This window comes from Haplochromis burtoni, unplaced genomic scaffold (genome assembly GCF_018398535.1).
Source record: "Haplochromis burtoni strain Fernald_Lab_line unplaced genomic scaffold, NCSU_Asbu1 Contig_628, whole genome shotgun sequence".
Classification (NCBI taxonomy): domain Eukaryota; kingdom Metazoa; phylum Chordata; class Actinopteri; order Cichliformes; family Cichlidae; genus Haplochromis; species Haplochromis burtoni.
In genome coordinates, this window is record NW_024582989.1 from 131,509 (window position 1) to 158,532 (window position 27,024).

At 40.3% G+C, this 27,024-nt stretch overlaps 1 protein-coding gene across 1 annotated transcript in view; it reads right to left on the reverse strand.

Moving 5' to 3' along the window:
- Positions 1–67: 67 nt before the first annotated feature.
- Positions 68–27,024, reverse strand: part of LOC102310952 (collagen alpha-6(IV) chain) — a 114,411-nt gene continuing 87,454 nt past the window's right edge. The window contains exons 4-10 of the mRNA XM_042214918.1: positions 25,712–25,789; positions 3,356–3,490; positions 2,275–2,319; positions 1,914–2,033; positions 1,729–1,785; positions 450–494; positions 68–268 (exon numbers count right to left, since the gene is read on the reverse strand). Of these exons, the coding sequence (XP_042070852.1) occupies positions 113–268; positions 450–494; positions 1,729–1,785; positions 1,914–2,033; positions 2,275–2,319; positions 3,356–3,490; positions 25,712–25,789 (636 nt within the window). The 3' untranslated portion in view covers positions 68–112. The remainder of the gene's footprint in view (positions 269–449; positions 495–1,728; positions 1,786–1,913; positions 2,034–2,274; positions 2,320–3,355; positions 3,491–25,711; positions 25,790–27,024) is intronic.

Below are 27,024 nucleotides of genomic sequence, written 5' to 3' on the forward strand. Positions count from 1 at the left end.
CATAGAACTTTTATGAATGTACGATATTTAATAAAGCAATATTAAAGCAATCGTCACACAAGGCAGTAGAACAGTTTTTCCTTCATAATCACTGCATTCAGCATACTGCAAATTAGAAATTAATTAAACAAAAGAAAAGAAAAGTGAAGGTGTAGATGCAGGGATCGGTCTGAGGAAGAGGAAACAGATAAATGAGTTTACATACTGGGTATCCTTCAGGTCCTTCGGGACCAGGAAAACCGACTGGACCATAAAGACCTTGTAAACCCTGCAGACATAAAACAAATGAAAACAAACCCACGTTACACAGCGGTGCTGTTTTCACTGTGGTGTAACATTATTTTAGACCACACATTGCTAACATCCAGTGCATATTTCACAGAGCTCAGTCCTACTACTTTGAATGAAATATTTATGCTGTTGGGTGAAATAGTGAAAGAAACTCTTACAGGTGGGCCAGGGGGTCCTGGGTCACCCGAGGGACCCTGTATGGCCTAGATGAGGGCAATAAAGAGAAGAGCAAACAATAAATAAGATGCACCAACACCTCTGCACACATGGCAGAACACGGTCGTCTTCATTTGCGGCAAACATTGGGATTTTTATTCATGGTTATCAGCAGGAGTCAAAGTGGGCCAAATGCCACTCCAGCAGCTTCGGTAAATCAGAACTTAAATCTGTTAGCAGCTTTCAATAAACTGTATCAGGATGGCAGTCGATCCAGCTGATGCCATCGAGTAACGTCGTCCTGCTGCACGCAAACGTTCTGTCTGTTCACTCATGCCATGTGTTCATGCTGCAAATGTCAATAAAGTTGTGCCACAGTAACCCGTTTCCTTCATATGCTGGTTAATTTGCAGTTCAATGTGTCAAAGAGATCAACAAATATCACCTAAATTAAAAACTCTTTCAGTGCAGGTTTATGTTTGTTTGTTTTTAGGTTGTTGGACTTTTTCCTCATTAAAGATGTTGCTGAACTTGTGGTTGTTAGTTTCAGTTTGTGTTAGAGTTTATTGACAAATTGAGAAGCTTAGAAAATGCAAAGAAAACACACACAACAACATTTACTAACCACACATCTGTGTCTCGTTACCCTGATTACCCTTTTATGTACAAATAGTGTTGTCATTTCCTCAGGCTCTGTCTCAGTGTCTGTCGTCATCACTCTGTGTTCCTAGCCTCTTTATAAAGTAGCACAGGTTTAATTTACCTCCTTATTTCATGAACTCTGACACGCTTTGTTTACATCTGCCTGCCTGTGAATCGACATTTAGATCGCTTTGATCAACAACCACTCATCAATGACCGCTGGAGGAAATCTGAACTATCAATTGCGGGAGAATTATCTTTGTGAAAATATTAGTAACCTTTGCTTCACTTTTCCACACCTTCAGTTGTCCTACTGACTACTGAAATAAAGTTTATTTAGATAACCAATCAAAACTCAAATATTAAGTGGTTTTACTGCTAGAGAGGACTTCCTTTTCTTTCTAATCCATAGCTTCCCTATATGGAGATTGTGATTGTATGTGTAAGGATGATGGGATGGGGGATTAAGGAGGAAAAGATGCAGGAACTAAAAGATTTGTCCAACCTAATAAAAAAAATGAGAGTAATGGAAGTGGAAAAGTAAAGTTTTTGCAATATTTTGATACTGCAAACAGCTGAACTGCCTTGGTAAAGAGATCAGCCTGTGAGCAGCATCAGTGTGCATGAGTGGGAGCTTACAGCATTCTCCGAGATGAATACAGGCTCTCCTTTCTGACCCTTGGGCCCACTCAGCCCCTGTTGGAGGCAAACACAACATCAGTATCTCTGTCTCTGTATGTAAATGTAATATTCTGTAAATGTAAGTATTGCTATACGTGAGATTAAAATATGTGAGGTGAATGAAACAGGATGTCTTTCCGTACAGGAAATCCACTGGTGCCAGGGTATCCCCTCCCAAAGCCGGGATCTCCAGGATCTCCTCTGGTCCCGTTACAGCCGTCCAGTCCCGGTGGTCCTCTGCTGCCCGGCTGACCAGGGTGACCCTGCACAGCGAAGGATAATAAGGACATGATGACAAATTATAATTTGACCTCTCATTAGAATATTTACATTTCCATGATCATTTTTTTCTATATTCCTGCACTTTTTACACAATATGATCTGGAATTTTTAATGTGAAGGACGAGGAAGAGAAAAAAATCTGAAAAAAACTTGATGTTATCTTTAATGACAAGAAACCTCATTAAGGAAATTAATGGATACCGTTTGCATCTGTTTACTTACAGGCACACCATCACTTCCTTGGAACCCAGGCACTCCCATTGGTCCCTGCAAAGATAATAAATACTTTAAATATACAATAACTTTAAATGGAGACACCTTGTGGGCAAAACATGCAACTGCGTGCTTGGTGTAGAAAATCTGAATGTACAATGTTTGCATGAAGCATTATATTTAGCAAACTGCGATATTATTAAAAAAATGTATTTGCTAATTAGTTATACACAGTATGTGCATACATCATGGATCTTTTCATTAGGTACGCCTTGCTGATACTGGACTGGACCATATTTTGCCTTCAGAACAGCTTTAATTCTTCATGGCACAGATTCAATAAGGTGTCGAAAACACTGCTCAGAGATTTTGTTCTCAGATTATTCTGTAAACTCCAGAGATGCTTTTGTGGTCACCGGGATCACATTTCTTACATATTCTGAAGCCCAGTTTGAACATGTCTACATGCCACGTGGAGTTGTGATTAGCTCATTAAATGTTTGCATTAACTTAGATATTTTGTAGTAGATGTATTTTACCCTCTATAGCCAGACCCGATGCTGGCATCAGACAGGTGTCTTGCTAATGTTTTTAAAAACACCTGTAACTCCAGTAACTGCTGAATGTTTTGCTAAATTAAAAGAATTCCAACGGTTCTTGAAAGCAGCGACTCTGCACGTGTCAGGGATATTAGGGTCATTACGGTAATCCCGAGAAGAAGGTTGGTTGAGAGAAGAGAAAGTGAGTGAGTGAGAAGCAGCTCTACAGAAAGCAAACATTTGAATGTGGGTTTCTTTTACTTTGTTTTTTTTTATTATTTGGTTTTTTCTGCTTTCTGTGATATTCGTTGAGATTTGGATGTGCAGCCCTACCAGGGATTACCATAATGACATTACAGGAAAAGAACAGAAATGATGCTTTCAGGAACTGCTGATATTTTTTGTGCTAATGTTTCCTTTGATCTAAAAGTTTGACCTAAAACCAGCACTCCCATTGGTTTTAATGGGTTAACAAGGTGGCCACTGAGTGAACGAATCACATTTAATGGGAAAAACAAATTACAACCAACGTAAAGATCTGAAGCACCTACTTTGTCTCCCTTTGGACCCGACGGTCCTTTCAGCCCAAGGTGGCCCTTCTCTCCTTTTGGCCCAGAAGGCCCAAGGACCCCACGTGGCCCGTCCTGTCCAGACGGTCCAACTTCACCGAGACTTCCTGGACGACCCTGAGAGCAAAGAGATGATCACTGTTCACCAAACCGCAAGCAGAAAAACATAGACTGCACACCCACGGGGAGAGTTAACATGTGAGTGTGGCTCACGTGTAGTCCATGTAATAACACAATGTGGTCCTAGTGGCACAGCTACTGTAGGTTCACATTCAGTTAGAGAATACAAATAAATTACAGTAAAATTAATGAAAAATACATTTTAGTCTTGAAAGAGCCAAAAATTCATGTTGTCTAAATGACTCACACAGCTCACAGGTGCACCGCTCAGTCGTGACCACAGGAGGGCAGATGCACACACACTCACACAGCACCCAGAAGTACTGACAGCCTCCCATTAGCTCACATTTTAAGCAGTTTGACTGGATAAGGAGAGGGGAGATGAACAGAGGGAGGAGTGGGTAGAGAGTGGGACAGATGTTTGTGAAGGTTTAACTTCACAGCTAAAAAAGCTAACAGAGGCCATTTTAAGCCCTTGTTATTATGTAAATGCTGCAGGAAAAAAACCCAACACAAACATAAATCCAGTACGAAAACAAAATCCATAGTAAGCTTGTCTTATATCATAAACTGAAATAAGAGTGCAGTTTCTATATGCAAAGAATGCATGTAAAAGAATGCAGCGACATGCAAAGAAATGGGCTCGTAAACTCATTATGAATAAATAATAGATTTAAATTTCCTTGGTAAATGGTAATATGGTAAATGGCCTGTATTTATATAGCGCTTTACTAGTCCCTAAGGACCCCAAAGGCTTTACATATCCAGTCATCCACCCATTCACACACACATTCACACACTGGTGATGGCAAGCTACATTGTAGCCACAGCCACCCTGGGGCGCACTGACAGAGAATAGGACTGCGGACACGTGGTTAGCCACCGGCTCTGACGCACCACCAAGAAGGTCCTGAGTTCAATTCCACCATCAGGCCGGGGTCTTTCTGTGTGGAGTTTGCATGTTCTCCCTGTGTTTGCGTGGGTTCTCTCCGGGTACTCCGGCTTCCTCCCACCGTCCAAAGACATGCAACTTGTGGGGATAGGTTAATTGGATAATCCAAATTGCCACTAGGTGTGAATGGTGTGAGGTCCAGGCGACCTGTCCAGGGGTACCCCGCCTCTCGCCCTATGACAGCTGGGATAGGCTCCAGCGCCCCCCGCATCCCTTAAAAGGATAAGCGAATGGATGGATATAAACTACTGCTGCAGATCTACATCTACAAGACAATCATACATATATTTATAGAGATGTTTATGAAGGATGAGAGACTTTCCAACTGCTTTCTACCAGATTCGTAGCTGGAATTTAACTTAACCTAATGTGACGTGCATTAACAGACGGGGTAATATACAACAGAGTGCAAATGTATATCCGTTTACTGTATGGACAGTAGTGCACACCCTTAATTACACACATAGAAAAGGATCACATCCTTGTATTATTTCCATGCACACATAAATAGATAAATGAAGATAATGATCTCCTCTGAGCTGGTCCCTGTTCATATAGACAGAGTCTGTCTGCCTGCAGATAGAAATGCATTTCACCAAACCAGATCAGAGCCACACATACATACAGAAGGTCAAACACGAGCTTACATGTAAACACTCTTTAGGATTTAATCTAAACCACAGGGTGAATCAGGCGTATACAGCATCTGGACTGTTTAGATAAAGACTTAAACTCCTTCTTTAGATTGTACAGGAAACCACATGTGTGAGGAGCTTAAGTGGTGGTAAAATAAATAATCTCTTATTCATATATATGACGTAGTAGTTCCTAGAACAAGCACACATATTGCAATGGTCCAGTCAAAGTCCAGATATGAACTTTGCTGAAATGCTGGTGTGGGACCTTAAGAGAGCTGTGCATAAACAAACGCTTGCAAACCTCAATGGACTGAAGCAACGTTGTAAAGAGGAGTGGGCCAAAATTCCACAACAACAATGTGAGCCACTCATAACATCATGAAGGAAACAAGTGATCCAAATTATTGCTGCTAAACGAGCTAAGCTACTGAATCATAGGGTATACAACATTTTTGACACTGCTTCTGCAGTTTGGCCTAATTTTTGCTACATAAACAAGAACACAGTGTAACACATTGTGGGCTGTTCTTCACTTCAGGTTGTATTTACTCAATTTTGGACCAGATGTTATTTTATTATGTGTGAAACCTTGGCATTCAAGGTGGGTGTACTTGCCTTCTCGTGTTTAATGGCAACTTTTTCAACTTTAATGACAGTAATTAAAAAACTCACATTAATATCAGTGCGTTTTTAATGTGTGGCAGTGAAACACCTGCTAGCAGAATTTTGCTGTAAGTTTACAGGTAAAAACAAATTTACAGGGTTTTCACTTAAGCACTGTAAATGTGTTTGTCTTTGTAAAGTGACAGTGATGCCAGACTGGTCTTTGTCACACTGTCTTACCTGAGCTCTCAGCTCTTTTTCCAGCCTCAGGGCAGGCAGGTAGTGCTTAATGACAGGGCTGTGCCAGCCTGCCTGAGTTGTCTGGCCCATAGTTCACACTCACACCTGGTTTCACCCAGGGAAAATATGCAGGGATCCCATAGGAAGCTGCTTTCTTTCACGCCTTTCCTTTCATCCCTCATTCCTCCATCACTCCTTATTGAAACAACTGCTATACATCATTTCTTCTCCCTCTTTCTTTTTGGTTCTCCTTTCCTCTTCACCTTCCACCAACTTCCTACTGCTTAATCTCTGACCTGTCTTCCTCCCAGCTGTCATCACAGTTTAAGCAACATACACCTATAAATGTCTTAGCAGACCTCCAACCACTGGGTTAAGTATCTCTTTGTTTATTTAAAACTCAGCAGGTCATGGGGTCACCTTGTCCAAAGGCTCCACCGTCTTTTTAGTTTCTATTTTCAGGTCATGGGTCACTTTCAAAGCGTCTGTCTGGCCTTACATAAAAGGTGAGAGGTGAAGAGTTGGTTAAGGTGAAAAGACGATCTGGTGTCAGTTAGTGAACAGTGTTTTTTCTGCCTCAACCAAAAAAAGATGTTTACAAGCTTGTAAAATAACCAACAAATGCTAAAAATGGCTTCAAAACCAAAATCTCTGAAAGTCTGAGCTGTTTATTGTCCCTGACTCTTTGAGGGAGGTTCTGAGGGTTTAAGGCATCTGTGTATTCCCTAACATGGTATGGTTTTAAAAAACTGAGAGAGGAGGGGGAAGAGAAGGGATGAAACAAGAAGGTGGGTGAAACCCCCATAAAAACAGTTACATGTAGTTTTAAATAACATCCAGGCGGCTTAATTTGCCATAAATTTAAAGCTGCCCTAAAATTCACCAGGGGGATTAGAACGAGTCTTTTCAACTCAACTTTATTTATACTGTAAAGTAAAAATCCTACAATAATAGAGGGAAAACCACAACAATTAGAAAACCCTATGAGCCAGCAGTTGGTGACGGTTGGAAGGAAAAACTTCCTTTCAGCAGGAAGAAACCTCTGGCAGACCCAGGCTCAGGGAGGGGCATCCATCTGCCGTCACTGATTAGGGGTGAGGGGACGAAGACAGGAAAATAGACACTCTAATTTAAAAGTAGAGTGGGTGTCCGTCTCCTGAATCCAAACTGGGAGCTGGTTCCATAAAAGAGGGGCCTGAAAGTTGAAGGCTCTGTCTCCCATTCTACTTTTAAATATCCTAGGAGCCACAAATAAGCCTCCAGTCTGAGACCAAAGTGCTCTTGTGATCAAGTATGTGACCTTGTATGTGAGGAGCGGGAAATTCAATTCTGGATTCAAAAAAGAACCAATGAGGGGGGAAAGCCTATATGGAAGAAATCTACTCTCCCAATCAATGACTGTTCAAACAACTGTCCGGTCTTGCTTCTACGAGGACTTTGGTGCTAGACTGTACAGTGGGTTCAATGAAGGAGAACAGACCTCACAAGGTCACAGCTTTATTTATCTTCAAAAACAGCTTCTTGATGCATCTGGAAACAGAGCTCAAAGCTGGAGATGAATCAGCTAGAGCAATGGAAGTAAATTAACAAGCCATCCATGCACTGAGTGTTTCTTCTTTCCTCGCCTTATTTCACTCTCTAAGTGTTTAAACAGCACTCTGCATTTAATTATTAGTTATCTTTAATCTCTGGCTCTCTTCTTGCCTGACTTTGCTGTCTGATTGTTGGGGTCTTCTCTGTTTTACCTCACAAAATAAATCGAGGACTGTTGTTGTGATTTGGAGCTATATAGGTAAGATTGAATTAAGTAGTTAAATGGCCTTTAATTAAGTATATGTCTAGCTCTGCTTTTTGTAGACATGGAGACAAATTTTATCGTTGATCTTTCCCCCTGCCAGCATCTCCCTGAGTCCCGACACCGTCTCATTTGCCAGTTGGCATCCCTGTTTGTTTTCATGCCATCCCGTCGGGTCTCCGCCCGGCTCTTCCAGACCTTCCATCCTCATCACCTTCCAGCAGACTAGTCAGTTTGTAGGCCCAAATCCCTACCAGCATAATGGGCACAATGGACCCTATTCTGGCCCACTAAGCTCTCTGGACTTGCTGCTCCCATCGAGCCTACCTCACTTCCTGATAGAGGAGAGTGCTTGGACAGACAGATTCTAGCCAACATTCGTGTGATAACCAGTGTGTGTGTATGTGTGCTGTTTATGAACACACACGCATGCAAACGCGAACACACGCCCTCGGGCCCTTGGAGGGTTTATCCGCACACATTGTTCTGTGAGCCGGTTGTGCTATGGGGAAGATTTTAGCTGTCACACCGCATGCTCACTTGGGTTTGATGATGGGCTGAAGATGAGGCAAGGGGTGGGCAAATGATAGGTCTTTGGGTGCAAGTTTAATCAGCAAACCAGTCTGATAACCCAATTATGGTTGGAGCCAAATGAATCGGCAGAACCTCAAACGCCTTTGCCAAAAAGGCAGAGTGAAAATACGGGCTGAAAGGACGGGACTCTTGATGCCGTTAAAGGTGAAACAAGGTGCAAGTCTTCAGCTCCCACACTCCGTCCATTTAAAATTACAGACAAAAGAGAAAGAAGGAAATCCTCCTTAGATGGGAATGTTTGGGTTAGGTCTATTCACTAATGGTCCGACTGCAAACCTAAACACCTTGTTTATCCCAGGCATGTTTGTCCTGCTCCAGATGACTGAGGATAAACCAACCACAGACAGAAAGTGAAAGTAAAGCCTCGATTTTTTAAAGCAAATTTAAGACTAATCACATGGTTTCTTTTCCCAGAAAACAGTTCAGTGGCCTGGTATTTATGTATGTATGGCTGTGAAAGTTGTCACTCCATAAACATAAAAAAATGACCCAGCTGACCTGGACAAGCACTTGAAAACTTTTAACACTTTGAATTAACTGCTGAAAAACATCCACACATTTTCAGCCGCTCCACAACTCATCCCGAGTAGCTCCAAGCCTCTGCGCGGCTTCCAGATTTTTTTCTTTGGGTGATATCGGACCAAACATTCAAGAGTTTAATTTCAAATCAATATAAACAGCATATAAGCTCATGATACATTTCTTTTTATTGCTGACATAAATAAAGCAACAAAGCTTAAAAATTGTGAGATATTTCTTTAGCTTCTCCTTCATTAACTGTCTGGCTGAAATAATTTACTGTTTTGTCAATTTGCTCTACTTTCCAAAACCCTGAAGATTTTTAGTTCACAAGCGAAAACAGCACAGCCGAGAGGCTGGTCAGTGAGCCCCAACAACCTCCGATCACTTGGAAAAGATGTGTATTTCCTAATTGGTTGATTGCTGGCTGTCACTGCGTATAACTGGTTGCAAAGAGATACACTTCACAAATACAGATAGATGGTGTTCTACAAACAACCTCCTTTTGATTGTACTGATTGCTGCCAGGCTCCTGCAATTTCTCAAAATTTGCATGGAAAACTCGGCTGCCTGCAAACACTTGCCAACTACTCACCGAGTGGTACAGTAACATGAAACATTGCTGCAGAAACAGCCGATGCCTTCAGTGTAAAAGTAGTACCTTACCGCTGTAACCAACTTGGTTCAAAGGTTGTACATTGCTTTCGGTTTCCACTCTCCTTCTGTTAGTTTCACTGCTGCTTAGCAAGTAGTTGGCAAGTGTTTGGAAACAGGTTGGCAACTTGCATGCAAACTATGGGTGACTGTAGCTAGCGACCAAATTATATGCAGGAAGCCTTTGGTGCAGTACTGTATCCCTCTTTGTGACCATTCTTATTGTTAGCAAGCTCTAACAATCAGTCACTAATATAGAACATGCACCAGTGTGTAAGCCTATATGACTGTAGCTCACATCATCTAGCGATGGTTTCCTAATGCTTGAAAAAGCAACAGTAGCTTGATTAACTAAATCCTAATGCTCTGATGATAAGACCTGTGTATTTGATGCACATGTATGGGCATATCATGTAATATCACTTCACTTCAATAAACACAACTGAAACTGTTTTCTATTTTTCTATTTCATGCCACTTCATTTTACAGACTTGCTTTTCTTTCTTTGATTTCAGTGCATCTTTGATTCTTTTGGTTTTTATACCTGAAACAAGTTTCTTTGCAAACTTACATTTTTATTTTGGGTAAAGAAACAAAGTGTTTTCAGATATTTTATCAGTTTCCCTTGTGATATAAACATAAAGCAGCTTCTTTCACTATTCATACTTTAGGTATAAAATATTACAGCCAAACTATTATTGAATGTAAGTTAATTAAATGGTAGACAAAGTTTACTGATTCTGGTTTGCAGTGAAGCTCGCTACATCACACTTTCTAATATTTCCTGGTGGAGCTGGATTGTTAGTTTTCAACACACTGTATGGTTTTCATACTCCATAAGACAGATTCCTACACCTCCGCTCTACAATTGACTCCTCTGGGTTTGGTGATGGCTGCCATTACACACAAACTGTTCTCTCTTTTCACCCAGGTGCTTACCCCACCAGTAAATACCCTATTACTGGTCAGCGGACGATGCCATAAATTTGTGGAGTTTCCTCAGCTGTTGTCCAGGAAGTGAGCAACTTCCTATTTGTTATTTAAATGCAAACTACTATGAATCTCTACAAGAAAGACTAAAACATGAGGTAAAAGTTTCAGAATAGGTTTTTACAGCTGTATATATGGTTTACAGCCTTTTATCCCCTGGTCTTAGAAACTTTAATTAAGTGGTATAACTGGAGCTAAAGCAACATTACACTCCCATGCGTCCACCCTGAAAGTTAGCCCACAATGATGCCAACTGCTCAGAGCAAACAGCACATGTAATTGGCATGCACAACTCATCTAAACCTTTAAAACCTCTAAACCACTGCGCAAGTATTGTAGATAATCAGGTTTGGCTTAAAAACTAATTACAGTAATCAGTGTTGAATTATCTGGTAGGTCGAGACAAATGGAAAATGAAAGAAGAGGAATTTTGTGCTTAAATACTTCAGTTCACTGCAGTATTGCAGTTGCAATAAGCTAAAGTGGATAACAGTAATCCTGTTCTGAGAAAATAGTCTCAACTACACCCCTTTCTCATGATACCATCTTATTTTGACCTTTGCGCTACATTACATTTTAAAGATAAATTATCACAGTGGCGTGTCGGCATCAGTTAACCCCTTAACGTTGTGTGTCATATTTAATACATACAGCTTTTTTGCCAGTTTTTGGGACTTCGACATTATCGGTGTGAATTTTTCCCCCTGAAAAACCTAAATAAATTGCACAATACATTTTTAAGCAATTGGGGGAAAAAAACAAATATAGAAATATAGCAAATATAATACAAATTAAATGTCATATATGAAAATTGAAATGTGATTTATTTTTAAACAATAAAAAAAATAAAGTTAAATATACACTATTTTAAAAAACCAAACAAATTTTCTGGCAATTATTTCATGATTCAGGCTTTAAAGGGTTAAAAAAAGAGTAAAAAGAAAAGGTTAAAAAGCATCCTGCAAAGATAAAAAACATGGGTGAAAATCACACAAACTGTAAGCAACAAATGAATCCTGTTGTATCAGCAAAACAAGACAAGTTATACCAGTCAAACATCCCAAAACTAAAGGTGGATTAGCTACGAGTGGAAAAAATGTTTTCCTGTTTTATTTAGGAGAGTGTTTCATGAATTTGACCATTTAAGCAAGTTTCTGTCTAAATTATAAGTAAATTCGCAGAATTGTTTTTTTTTCTTTAGTAATAAATGTGTTTTTCACACTGCTGTGTTAAGTGAACATGAGGAGTTTAGGTTGCAAACACCTAACTGCGTTAATATTGAGTATCAGTTCAAACAAATGAATGTTGATTTTTTTCCTAATCTCATTGTTGGCATCACAAAGGAAATGCTGTCCCGTCGCGGCAGATGGCCCCGCCCCTCCCTGGGCCTGGTTCTGTTGGAGGTTTCTTCCTGTTTAAAGGGAGTTTTTCCTTCCCACTGTCACCAGGTGCCCTTGCTCAAAGGGAGTTGTCTTAATGTTGGGATTTTCTCTCTATTACTGTAGGCTTTTTACCTTACAATATAAAGTGCTTTGAGGTGACTGTTGTTGTGATGTGGTGCTACATAAATGAACTTTAATTGAATTGAACTGAATTTAAGAGAAGGCAAAAACCTTTGAGCTGAGGTCCATTAAAGTAGGATAAGTGAGATTTTTTTTTTTTTAAACGTGCTGACTTCAGATGCAAACATTGCGCCTATAGAAGTAATCTAGTATTCACTTCTGTTCTTTGAATCTGGTTTCATAACATTTTTACTGAATTGTGTCATAGAAACTGTCACTAAAGCTTCTGAAAGTCTGGATTGCAGACCAACCTAAAGGTCCAACCACCTCATCCAAATCATATCTGCTCTAATGACGGCTGAGATATCCAAGAATGCACTTTTTCCCGCTCTCTTTGGGATGCCAAACAAGTCTAAAGCTTGATCAAACAAGACATCACTCCAAATCTGGCCTCAGCACTGTCCACTTGGTCATATCGAATGATCCAACACGCTAGAAACAGCCAGACTTTTACTTTGAAGGAATTTTCAATTCCCCTTTACAGAGGCTCTTAATTATGTGAATAAGAAGTTGAGGAATTAAGTGAGTCCTCATGGTTTAGATTCCTTCTTGTCCTTACAACATACCAGAAAGTTGCAGAAGAAGGGAACGAGAATGTTTTACACTTGGAGATAAAAGCAAACAACTCAAATCCAGTCAAGCCTGTCACACGTCTCTGCATGGATTATAAAAAACCTTATTTTCCTTAACTTCAAACACATAATATGTCCATATGTCTATGCTGCTCTTCCAGGGAGCGCAGGAGCTTCCTCCCCTCCCTCCCTGCTTCTCAGCAGCATCTACCCTTACTGCACAAAGAGATCACTTCTGATTGGATCAGTTCCAAACTGCCTTTCTGTACAATTAATCCATTAGTTCTAATTAAATGTCACATTTTCATCTCGTTTTGAATCATTGACTAGTGTAAGTACATTTCATCATAGTTTTCGTGACGTGGGTTGCCACTGGCGGGGCAGCTCTAGTAGGTGTGATGCGTCGGTGGTCGAGCGTGTTCGTCCATAGGCCGTTTGCTGTTCTTTGTTTGGTTAAGCTTTTGAATTGTTCGGCTTGCCTCAGATTAAAAGTGTGCATGACAAAAAGCTGAGGCGCATCCTTGTGCGAAGACGAGCTCCATCCAGCTGTGTTTAGTTAGGCTGGGATTGAGATTCCTGCAGAGCTCTCTGCTAATGTGCATATTTTCTATATTAGAGTGTATCTGTGTGTGTCTCCATCAGCAGTGTGGGACATATCTCCTCCACGTATCTCCTCTCTGCTCCTTCAAAACAAGAGCCCTAAGAGGAGAAACAACAGCAGAGGCCCCTCTACTCCCATGCGATACCATCTGACGCCCACCCAAAGTGCAGCGAGGAGTCAGCGAGGTCTAAATCAAAGCAGCAAGAGCAACATATTTGCTTTTAATCGTGCTTATTTTAAAGCAGTACTCAATGTATGGCCAAAGGAGCTTGCAAAGACACAGACATATTACTCAATGTATGAGACACGCAGTGCGAGCGGATTAAGAAATACCACACACATGCTCAGACATAATTGCATGTTCTGTATTTCTGGGTGACATATTTCATCTTGCCCTTTAAGTTGATGAGCTTCTGCATGTTTAACAGGGTCTCACTGAGTTTATGCTTAACAAGAAGGGCACGGCAGCTCTGAGAATAAAATGTCAGTTTGCATTTATGTGGAATTGTCATAAAACAACTTTGCTGTCATCACTTTAAATCACAAGAGCCTATAAAATCAGTAATAATCAGGTTTGCACATTCCTGCACGTGTTGACCTTTATTTGAGTGTGTTTGTGTGCTTAGACTTAGATCGCCCAGGTATTTAATTCCTACTTTGTACAGAAAAGGGAGCAGTGAGGATAAACTACAGAGATCTGGCCTCTGGATCTTTTACTCAACACTTATTTTTTATTCAGTTTAATTCTTTAATTTTGTTTGAGTTAAATAAATAGGATTGCAGCTAGTATTAGACATATAAAAATGAAAGTTTAATGTCTAAAAACTAGAAAAATGTAACTTTTTGGGACTAAGAAGTATATGTATCCAATGAGACACATTAGAAGTAATGTACAAATAATTTTGCATTTTAGTCGTGTTGTGATGATTATTTCAGGTTTGCTGTTTAGATTGTGATTCGTCCATATAAGTAACGTGGTTCCCAGTGTTTGGGTAAAGATTTGCCTTATAGCAGACTGCAACTGAGACTCCTGTAGCTTCGGTCAGTGTTCAGGTTAAGAGTTTATCTCCTGCTATCACACTGCTCCTGTGACTGTGCGACTAATGGGGCACAAAAACACAACACAAACTGAGCTCTTTGTCTAATAAATAATGTTAATATTGAGTAGAAGTGTTGTTAACACTCAGGGCAGTCTTCTGTTTTTGCTTTTGTAATACATTTTGATAAAATAAAGTTGTATTAAGTTGGTGTAAAATGTATTAAAAATGACGTATGACTCCTTTACTTACAGGGGCGATCGTGGCTCAAGAGTTGGGAGTTCGCCTTGTAATCGGAAGGTTGCCGGTTCGAGCCCCGGCTTGGACAGTCTCAGTCGTTGTATCCTTGGGCGAGACACTTCACGTGTTGCCTACTGGTGGTGGTCAGAGGGCCTGGTGGCGCCAGTGTCTGGCAGCCTCGCCTCTGTCAGTGCGCCCCAGGGTGGCTGTGGCTACAATGTAGCTTGCCATCACCAGTGTGTGGATGACTGGATATGTAAAGCGCTTTGGGGTCCTTAGGGACTAGTAAAGCGCTATATAAATACAGGCCATCTACTACACTGGGTTCTTCTCTTTTATCTTTTTTGCACACATAAGCAACTTAATAAAACTCAACTCTTCATTCGGCATTACTTCATTTAAAACCAGCTTCTGTAACTTTAAGCTCGACCAAACACAACTTATGTACACACAATATAACTCTGCTGCACTTGATTTTCTAATCAACACCAACGTGAATGTCGTTAAACTTCATACGATACTGGAACACATGAACGTTTTCCATCTGGAAGGCTGTATATTTAGCTGAACTAGCAAGTGTAACAATCTTAAGTTTTGGTTAAAAATACTTTGCTTTGCTGCTTCTTTATTACTTTAGCTGTATACACATTCTGCTATCAGGACCAGTGACAGGTGCACCGCCTTGCACACGAACACTTCAGTATACCCACTCTTACACCTGTCATAACTCAGCTTTAACAGGAAGCAGAATTAAATACACATACACACAAAATAAGTCTTAGATAAAATGATATAAAACAATTAAAAAAAAAAAACAGCATCAGTTATCGTGTGTTTAGTAGAAAATGCCAAAACTGTATCACCACATGTTATCAGATGAGCCCTTCTGAACTAAACAAACTCCCTTTTCCGAGGAAAATCCCCCACACACTAAATGTAGACTTGTTGTAAATTTCACTTCCTGAACATGCCATATGAGGGCAGTAGAGTGAGCTGAGATAATGCACTTTGATAAAGAAGGTCTTTAAACCTTGTGTCCAAGTCTGTCTTTAAGATTTAACACGAAACAACAATAATAAAATATTCAAAGTCTGAAGAAGATGAGAAGATGAAGAAGGAGTGACAGAAAACAGGCTGCAGAGGTCAGGGAAGTAACTTTTCTGAACACACACATGAAAACACACACACGCACGCACACTTGTCTCTTTGTGTCTGTGAGTCTGTGATCCTGGTGCCCCTGACCTTCTGCTCTTTTCTAGTCTTTGTGGTGGCTATGACCTTTGACCTTTTTTAGAGTAAAGGCTGCCTCTTCTTGGGGAGTGGAGGGGCTATGAGTGTCAGGTGTTCGTGTGTTTGAATAAAGTGATTCAAGGCGAGGCGCAGGTTCAAAGCTCTCATTTCAACTCCGACTGACAGACGAGTAAGGCGGGGTTTTGTACGTTGAGATATTCTGGACAATGGGAGCCAAAATGTTCTTTTCTGTTTGTGTGTGGTTGTGTGTGTGTGTGTTGTGTGTGTGTGTGTGTGTGTGTGTGTGTGTGTGTGTGTGTTGTGTGTGTGTGTGTGTGTGTGTGTGTGTGTGTGTGTGTGTGTTGTGTGTGTCTGTAAGATGAAGCCTAAACAAAACCCACCAGCATGCTTTAACTGGTGGACTTCCTGAAGGGGGAACCTGATAAAATATCAGACTGGGGCCCAGGAGCATGTGTGTGTGGGAAGATGTTTGTATGACAGGCCACTGCTGATAAGTTGGTCCTGAACATCACCATATATGTCGCACACACACATAGCAATACCTGAGATTTAAGCACGCGTGCACCACTATTAGCTACACTTGTTCACAAACCCTCAGTCAGGGACGTGCACGCAAACTTAATAATCTCCAGATTGAACAATAAGGAACAGAAAAGCGAGAGATCAAAGTTATCATTCATGCTTTTCTCATTCTGTTGCAAACACTGATTATCCCTGTGTGTGTTTCCCCTCTCTTCGGTCTTTTCTTAAAGAACATTTTTTCAAGGCTTTTCTCTTTATAATATCGGCAATGTCAAACAATTCAGCCGCAGCTACCACGATCAGTCTGAGTTATAAAAGTAGTCGACACAGCGTATCACATGTTTTTGACGTTCCTGCCACCTGACAACAGACTTCTCTGCATCCAAAGTTTTAGTTTGGTGATAGTATTTTTTCTCTTTGTATTACCACAGATCAGGCTACAGTGAAAGGAAACAAAAACCTCAAGTTGCTGAGATCTTTGTATCCTCTCTTTATCAAACAGTGAACTTCAGTGCACACTCGCACTCAAGTATTTTACTTCTCTTTCCTTTTCCAGTGGTTTGAAACAAAATCAACACCACTGTCATTACCCTTTCTTTTTTAACCTCTGATGACACCATCTCTCTGTGGCAGTGACAGAAAACTTAATCCATTTTGAAACTGTTATTTCTCTGCCAATTCCTCCTCCTTTGTTTAGGGATTACGAACAAACAGTCTGAGCAGTGTGTCCTTATCTTTTCTGAAGGTAAAGGCCTCAGGGAGCCTTTCATCGAGCGGCCTCATAGGGGATTCATCCTACCGTGACACACATCTACTATCCCTCTGCCTTCATCTCACTTTAGCCGAGGTAGACGCTCTACCTTCCTCTACATTCATCCTTTATCCCTGCCCCCTTTTTGTTGTCTGTCTCCATGCGAGACAGAGAGTGTGTCTGTTTCTTTTCTCCTGAACAGAGTTTCAAATTTAGCGCAGTCTGTCAGGACTGACAGACACTGAAAGACAAATTCATTTGAACCAACTTGAAGAAAAAAAATGTGCATGTTAGAGGCTTCAAATAAGCACCTTTGCCAGCCTTGGCAAGCCAACAGCATAAAAAAACAAACATACATCCATCATTTAAAGTTGCACCATGCCCATCCTTAAAACTGATAACTGGAATCAGCTGTTAATAACCGCAGATAAAAGGATAACGATTGAGAAACAATAACGTATCTGCCAACCTTTTCTAGGCCATCAATTGAAGGGCTTATCAAGCAAGTGTGCAGCCCTTACGATCAGCTTACACTACCGTTAGTAACATTTACAAGATGCTCACAGGAAAATATCCAAAATAGGAGCATCTGCACTGGGAAGGTACTTCTTGAGAACCTCTAACACTATGTAATAGTTGCTACATGTACAACCAATTCACTTAAAGACCAAGACCGAACTAACCAGCATGATTATGGCACAAGTCAAACACATATGTGTTAGGATGCCTGGGTCGTTGACCCAGGGTTTTTTGAGTTTATTATATTATTTATAATTTCTAGTCTTTGGGTTTTTGTTAGAGTTCATGTCTTATGGTTTGTCTCTGTGTAATCCTTAGTTGCTGTCTCCCCTGTCCGCTATATCCCCGTGTCCAGTCAGTGTCTGTGTCTGCCCTGGTCCCACGTCTCTGTTCCCTCTGTTGTAGTGCCTGCATGTGAGTCTGTGTCTTTGTTCAGTCTGTGTTATGTGTTTCCTGTTTTACTTTGAAGGTCTCTGTCTTATCTCAGTGTGTTCAGTTTACGCTTCCTTGTCTCGTCAGTTCTGATTTGCCCCAGCTGTGTTTCCCTCCTGTTGTCCATTCCCTGATTGCTCCCTCTATGTATTTAAGCCCTGTGTTTCAGTTTGTCATTGTTGGATCTACCCTTATTTTGCTGTGTGTTCTGTCTGTGTAAAGTTTACCTTGGAGTCTCAGTTTTGTTACTTTTTGGAGTTCAGCATTAAAGCTTTATTTAAGTTCACCTTTGATTTCTGTGAGTCTGCATTTTGGGTCCTTCTCCTGCCTGCACACAGCCTTCACATAACAATATGTACTTGAGTCAATGCTGAGGTCTCACCTCATTAGGTTAGATCGTGTCAAACGCGAGGCGGTTTCATATGTCAGTTACTAACAGTCTGTCGGTATGTGGGAGTCGAATCTTCTCAAAACTGTCCAGGCCTTAAACCTCATGTGTGTTCTCACTAGTCGTAGCAAATCCATAAAAATAAGGATTTATGGAAATACTGAATAAAAACTTGCTTCCTTGAAATAGACTACATTTACAGTTCAGAATTTAATATTACATAAAATAAACTATATACAAAGTGTCTTCAAGCTTCTTGCTTGAAACCATTCATACGACACAGAGTAATTAAGCAATAAACAATTAAACTGAAATGTTTTTAATGGTTTTCTCTTTCTACTATAGAAATGTCGTTTTTTTAAAACAGTTACAGTTAAAAAACTGGACAGTCTGGGCAATGGGCTACCAGAACCTCCTCTGTCATTAAATATTCATGTCTTTTTATTTATTGATTCCCTGTTGTGGGTATGAAACCTCAAAGAATGATAAGTTTGTTTAGCTTTAGGGGGGGGTGTATGTTAGTAAAGTCACCTCATCTCATGCTGTCATGCTGATGCAAGAATGAATATCTCAGCTTGTGCTGCATCACTTCTGAGCATCAGTCTCTTTGCAAGACTCCTCATTTAAGCTAAATAACCCAATCACCCGGCTGCAGGTAGGAGGTGGCTGGACCTGACTGTAGCACCAGTGAGACGCCTTCAATAGCATCAGCCTCTGCAGTCTTTCTCTTGAGTGAGCCACTCGTTCCCAGTGTTAAGTCACATATTGCAGCTGACAGTGTGAAGAGCTTCACTCCAGCACGACACAGAAAATGTTGAGCTGACCCCTCTGGACCCTCGGCAAAATCAGGAAGTCTTTTCCCCTCTGTCTCTGTTTCTGATCAGCACAGATAAAGGCCTGACAAAATTAAATAAAACACATGCTTCCTGATCTTTCTTTAATTTGAAAAGCCCAACCAAACCATCCTGTCGTCCCCAGGGCTGCCCTTTGACCCTCGAGGTTCACCCAGTTGGAGAGGATGTTTTTGGACTTAATAGATCCATGTTAAATCCACCGAACAAAAAACATCACGGAAACATGTGAACACAAGATTTCAAACACTTCTGCTCTGTATCCTCTCAGAGCCTCAGGACTTTTTAAGAGGAAGAAAAACTGAAGCCGTCGCGCAAATCTAATGAAACTAAAAACTAAAACATCAGTGTGTTATGTAATGCCACATATAAAAGCCTCTTTATCCTTTCTAAGTTTGCGAAGCTGACAGGGAAGACATATTTGGTTGGTTTTTTTGTACTTGTTTTTCTTTATTACCAGATGTCTGCTACATGCCACATTTATTTGCTGATGATTATTCTATTGATATTTTTACGCCCAGGCATGCTGGCTCTGCCCACCGTTCCAGGTAAAGTGCCCTCAAGTGCTGTTAGCACAGATGTGGGTAGGTATGAGCCAAAAAAATTGTCATGGGAAAACACGAACAACAAATGCAAGTATCACAAATATTTAAAAGGTCAACGACTGATATACACCCAACACATTTTTTTTAATGAGACGCTGTACATCACACCTTCTAAAACGAGTGATTTACTGAATGAGGGGAACTTCCAAAGACTTACAGAAAGAAAAAAGGGATAACCAAACTAATTTTATTAATAAAGTCAGTGTAAAGTTTTTGTCTTTCTGGATGTTTGGAGGGAGAAATTGGGGAAAGTGCAGGAATAATAACCTCATATTAAAGCAGTTCGATCATTTAGTCTTCATCGTTTGTGTAAAATAAGAAGCCATTCATGTTGTCATAGTTTAGATGCCATGGCTCTAAAGCCATCAAAACTTGGCCAAACTTACATGTAGCTAGGTAACATGATTAGCACTTGGGTGACTGAATCCCAAATATAATAACAGTCGGCATTTTAATAATAATTTGCTGCTGCAAATCTGGAACTTCCCACACTGCAGACTACATTTAAGTGGGGCTTACTTAGTCAAGAAGATAGTTACACTTAATCAAAAATAAGCAGTTTCACCTCTACTGAACAACAGGTGAAAACATAAAAGAAACTCAACAATAACAAGCTAAGGAAAATTTAAAAAAACATTGCTCTACTTCATCTGTTTCACCACTTTGAGCACTTATGCTACCACTGAACAGAACCTATGCATTTCCCTCATTTCCACCAGCTCTTCTTAGCTGTAGCTTCACATATATTATAAGAGATTCTACTGGTCTCTATATTCAACTCCCAACATGCGCCACAGCACAGCAAAAAACCACCAAAGAATTGCAGCAGTGCTGCGCTCTGGTGTTTCTAATCACTGTCTGCATATCTGTGTTCAAACTGTAGTTTTTTGAATAGTTTCTCATAGATAAAATGAAAATAAAACCTCATCTAGCAAACCTCTCAGTTATAAGGTGATGCTGGCAACTTTTCCATTTTCTCGTGTTAATTTCAAAGTTTTAGGAATCATAAAAAAATGTAATGAAACTGAAAACTTGTCCTTTTGGCCTGGTTTTCATATGCTGTGTCACATATGTCACGCTTTAAAATACAATGGGTTAGAGGATGTAATTTAACCGCTGCCATGTTTCTGCTTGTTAGTAACATAAACACTGTACGGTATGTTTACAGTCCATTTATTAGCACAAGTATAACTGTATTGTAATGAATTGTATCTAGTTTGCACAAATGCAACTCAGTCCAACCCAGTATCACGGCACAGCGTGTAATAGACGCTGGTCCACCACCGTGTAGATGTCAAGCTTTGCCTCTCCAAAGCGTGAAACGGACATGCATGCTCAAGTTACAGTATCAGCAGGGGGAGGTAATACAAAGAAGGTATGAAGTACCTCCCAGGCTCCTTCTACGCTGGAAACAATTAAGCTTGGTGACTGATATGTATTTACATGTAAATGTGTTTTTGATGTCTCTTTAAATGTTTTCCCATGATTCTTCTCACGTTGGCTTCAAATAAAATATCTTCCTCTGGTGGTCGATCGGCCGATGTGTCTATTACCGCACGTCTAGTCTCTTCCGAAATCTTTTTCTTTTTTAAGTAACTGACCAAGAGTTATTAACTCCAGTCCAACATAAACAGCTCAGCTCTGCTCGTGAAGGCGGATCAATGTAGCGACACCAGCAGTAACATTGCAAACGTGGACATCACTATGCCGCTATGGTGTAGGTGGGATGTATGTGGATTCAATGAGGTGCTATAAGCTAACACTACATCAGATGCAGCGTGCTGATGTGCAGCAGCTGTGGGCAAACTAAGGCAGCTTAAAGAGCAACTGATAAGAGATCGATGCATGGAAGAGTGATGGTTCGTGGTATGTTGTGCTTTTTCTCCACTATCAAAGTATCTGATAAATAGAGAGTGCTGCTTTTTCTTTGTGAGATGAACTCCTGATAAACCCCCTCATTTGTTCCGGTTCTTAGACGTCCTTGTGTGCAGATAGGAAATTTAAGAAAAACATAAAAGCTCCCCTTAAGGGTTCAAGAGCACATCTGCACAAAACATACGCGACAACATTTAAACGTTGTCAGTTACCCTCAGCTATCTTTGATTCATATCAGCACATCCATTTTTTACTATGTTAATAAAAGCTGACAAAGTTTCCAGCAGAAACAGCTCCGGGATGATAAACGCAATTCACGTCCGGCTGAAATCCTGACAGCGCCAGCTGACTGTTTCTCGTCCAAAGCAAACTTATCAAGAGGAAATCAGAGGAAGATATTTGACAGACTGTAGAAACATCTCACTGCTGTGTGTCTGGAGAGGCAGGGCTGTGACAGGAACTCGGGGAGAAGCCATTAAAGTGGGATTTACAAGGTAAAGAGCATTAGAGATGTCTTCAGGAGGATTTAGGGGGGCCTGCGAGGCTGCAGATGCAAGATAGCAGAACTTCCACTCGTCTTTAATATCGGGAAAGATCTTAAAACCCAATTAAAGATAATGATCTGTGAAATATTGAATATCTCTTTACTTGTCTGAATGTTTACATCATGTATGAGCGTGACGACGATCGATGCTGGGATACTGTTTTTAGAGTCCCACTGAGGCGGGAGTGTACTTAAACTCAAAACTGAGTCACAGTTCTGTGCAAAAGTCTTGAGCCAGCCCTCATTTCTTTATATTTTATTGGTCTAATGTGAACTTTAAAAACAACTTACTGATCACCAATAATTAAGTAATCCAGTTTATCTATTTTTCTGTTGTACTTGACTTTCAACATTCAACAGTATTTTTTGTTGTTTTTATTTTTCTGGACATTAAAAACACAATTTTAATTGTGGATGTTGCACATATTCCTGGATTAACCATTACAGAAACATTAAAATCGATTACTAGTACAGTTAATTTAGGGCAGCTGTCACATAAACATTGGGTTTAGTTAGTGGTCTAATCATTTGTTAGACACTGTATACATGTACATACATAAATAACATTCACTGAAGGCAAAAACATAAATATGCTCCCTTAATTCCTTTATAGAGAAACAACCTTGAAAGCAAACAGCTAATGTTTAAGTCTGTGAGCACTGGTTTGCTTTAAGTTTAGAAACAGAGATTTAAAAACTTTCCTTTGTGACATAACTCGAGTCTCCTTTAAACCTCGCTTTGTGTTCAACGCTTCAGCTGACAGAACCCAGTCGGGCGTCCGTTAACGGCCGTTATCGGGAGCATGCCTGAGCTCTCTGAGCTCTAACTACAAAAGTAAAACTGAAAAGAGACAAATGAGCACCTTCCCGCTCAAACGGCTCCCAACAGTAACAGTTAAAGACACAGCGGCTGTGTCATTTAGGCTTATCAGAGGGGCTGAGCAGAGGTAGGTGGCATTACCTGAGCTGTATCATTTACCTACATTTACCTACGGGTAAGGCGACACTCGTCACCATGTTATTTACCTAAAGTGGTGTACAGTTAGCAGGCAGTAAGTGTAGGGCTGCTGTGTCAGACAGTAATTGCTGTTTGGATAAAGGCTGAAAGAGACCGAGCTCACAGTTAGTCTGGCTTTAGTCAGGACGTCTAAGCAGGGATTTAATTTTGGAAATGATCTAATAATAATTTGCTGTTTTATTGAAGAGCACGATTCACTGATTTACATAAGAAAAACAGGGCTATTTTAGATAAGCAGCAACAACCAAATCCTGTTTATTTATACTAAAAGGATTTTTGCTGCGTTTCACTATTTAATATTTGGATTATGCTCACTGATTTGCACTCACACTCACACCTGTGGACAATTTAGACTCACCGATTAACCCAACACGACTACATCTATGTCTTTGGGCTGTGGGAGGAAGCAAGAGTACCTGGAGACGACCTCTGCAGAAGAGGATGGATGGATGGATTTATGGATTTTTGGATGGATAGATCGACTGTTTTTTTCATGCTTCATTTAAAGGGTAATACCGGTGGCCTCACCCATCAACAACCCAGTTTGTAGCCCGAGAGGGAAAAATCCAAGGATAAATAGGATTTTTCTGAGGAATAAAAAAAAGTTTAAAAGAATGACACTTTCACTTTCTTCTAGTGCACTTTCAGTTACTGATTTGGAACAAAGTAAAGCTCAAAGAGCAGTGACAAGAGTGTAAGATTTAAAAAGCAGGGTAAAATAGCGTGTAATCCTCAAACAGCGCTCATAGGCGTGGTTCTGCTGTTTTCTAAGCAGTTCATTTCAATGTTAACCACAAAAAAAACAAAAAAACAATTGGCAGAAAACTGTCGCAAACATGAGTAAATCAGTTTGTGCTCTTCATTTAAATATTCCCTGTTTCATAAAATGAGAACTCTCAGAAATATATATGTAACAGGCGCCCATTTCTTACATTAATCTTATGACTTCGCTCTCTTTGTGTACTGTTTTTTTTTTTTTAACGCCGGCACTCGGTCGATTCTGACTCAAAAGCAACATTTAAAACTATGGCTGATGTTTTATTGCTGTAGCAACTGTGATTTACTCATTTTTAAATCTTGCCAATAAAGCAGCAGTTTGTATTGGAAGCATTAATATCGCCACCTTCTGTTGTTTTAGAGAGTTTGTGTTTGTTTGCAGCACTCGCACGTCTGGCCCGATGATGCTGAAGCTTTTTTAAAACCTCGTACAGTAATTTATTAGAGACCAGCAGGATCACACTGACATTTAAAAGTTTCCTCTTAAATTCCAGCCATAAATCAGAGGAGTCAGCCGCTCTTTTGCTCGATACTGAAGTGCAAACAGATGACGGGTGATATATACTGTGCGTATGTGTCATCACCACTAATCAGTGAGCTGATTCCATCATATTCTGCCAGCCTTTGTTTGGATGTTATTGTTAATTTCATGGTAGCGGTGATGAGAAAATAAGTTCCTCGCCCGGAGCCACATGCTGTTTTGTGTTTACTCGTTGATTCGTCTTCTGGAGAAACCACATTTACAGCTATTGATGAGAACTGTCGGAGCTTGCATTACACAGTCTGATACAGGCGTCGCTTTGATATGTGTCAAATAGCGATAATGTTTCTGGGTGTTAATGTATGTAGCTGTACGATGGAGAGAGATAAGGCCTGGAACTGAAGCCTCGAGGTAATTATTCCTTAATTAAATGAAGGTAATGTACTTGTTTCCTCAGAGTAAAAACCATAATTAACTGAAACCTCAAAGAGGATCAGTGCAGTTATCAGTACAATAAACTCCTCTGTGTGACTGTAAAGCTGCCAGATAACAAAATTAAGATTAAGTAAGATAACGACGATGACTCTAGATGAATAAAGGAGTGTTTAATAGTTCCTAACATCGAGTGAACAACTGTGAAACTTGAAGTTGTTTTTTTCTTTTTGCAAAACTGTGCCAGAGTCTGCAGCCAGCCCTCATTTTGGATGCATAAACATATAGAAATGCAGTAGAGAAAGTGGAAAAAACACAGGCTCTACAATTTTAACAAGCTTGAAAGACAATATTTGGTGTGACCACCTTTATTCTTTAACACAGTCTGAGCTGTCTTAGGCATCTTATAATTTCTGATGATACTTTGATGTGTTCGTATTCCACCGATTTTAGAAAGACACACCTCTTTCTCTAGAAGCAAAGTACAGAGAAATGTAAATGCACATGAGCAACTTTAAAACTACTTTGTTGCAGGTTTTTAATAATAAAATTTTAAATATCTACTAATAAGAGTTTAGCTGAACTAAGAACTTCTTAGATCCATCAACTATCTGAGAAACTGGGTTCAACACAGACTTTGCTACCAAGTTGAAGTCTTTCAACAAGTTTCTCAGGTGTTGTTATTGGACTTAAACAAGTGAAGAGGACATGAAATGGAAAGCATTTCCCCAAACTCCAGAGGAGAGTACACAGTTGAAAACTTGTGAAAGACTCACCCTGCTTCCTTTCTCTGGAAAGCACCTGCACCCTCTGCTGCAGTCCAAGCCGTCACATGGCTCATCAAACTTGCCACCCTGAAGAAATAAAAAGGTGACAAATTAGAAAGAAATTCTGGGAAATGCATGAGATATGCGATAGCTGTTCCAGATCAAACTTTCAGGTGTTTATCCAAAGTGGGCGAGACATCCTCTCCCTCCTTTTAGTGGAACTGTGGGGTATAAAAGTATGACACTGAACACGCCGCTGCAAGAGCACCACTTCAAACACCTTGATAAAAATATGGCAACAATCAAACACAGCAACGCAATGAGTAAACAACGCAATGAGTCACACCGACAAAATTTGCTGCTGCTGCAGCTGCCAGACACTGACAAATTTGATGTAATTTTAAAAAGGTCAAAAGTTGTTAAGGTGGATTTAGAGAAGGCAGAGGTGCTTATTGATGAAGTGCAGGAATTTTTTTTATGTATTCTCCAAACACAATGCATGCCATCACGTTCTGTATGGTGTTTATTATCCAGTTGCACTGTTGCAAGTCCAAAACTGAACCAAGACTGCAGAACCAGTGATGGGGAAACCCTTCACCCTGCAGGGCGCCATCATAATGCTTTCTCAGCCAGAGCTTTCTCAACCATATTTGGCAAATAAGAGAGTCTGTATTAGTGAATAAATGAAAGCTTTATGGATGAATCTAATCGTAATCCAACTTTGTTATTCGCTTAAATAACAAAACGTACCAATCGGCATGTTAAAGGCTTGGCTCATAAAGCTTCCTGAATTTATGCTGAATTGGGATGATTCAAAGGTTCTCACAACATAAAATGCAAAGTGTGGTCGATGTTTTTAAAGAAGCGCGGCTCTGCATTTATCGGTTTTGCATGACTAATTATACTCCATAACTAACAGCCCATCATAATCAGAGTGGACTGCTTTTTCAAAGCATGACAAGGACACTGTGTGATACAGCTTCACACAACCTTTTTCTGATGGCCACCGAGCATTAAAGAAGGCCAGACTGTACTCTCTGTGACCTCAAACCTGAAAGTAACCCAACGTGACCGCAACTGTAATACAAACCAGCTTTAACCTCTTAAGCCCCAACGCCTAACCCATCTCCTGCCTTTTGCCCCTGTATCTGGGGGCGTTGGGGGTTAAGAGATTAAACCAGCGTTCAAGTTACAATCTGAGATCTGATCTAATGTCAGCGTACAAATAAGCCTGAAACACTTTCAGTGAGAGAAACGTCCGATTCAATAGTTATTATTACTATTATTGCGCCATGTGACGGCACGCTAGGGTTGTGCTGATT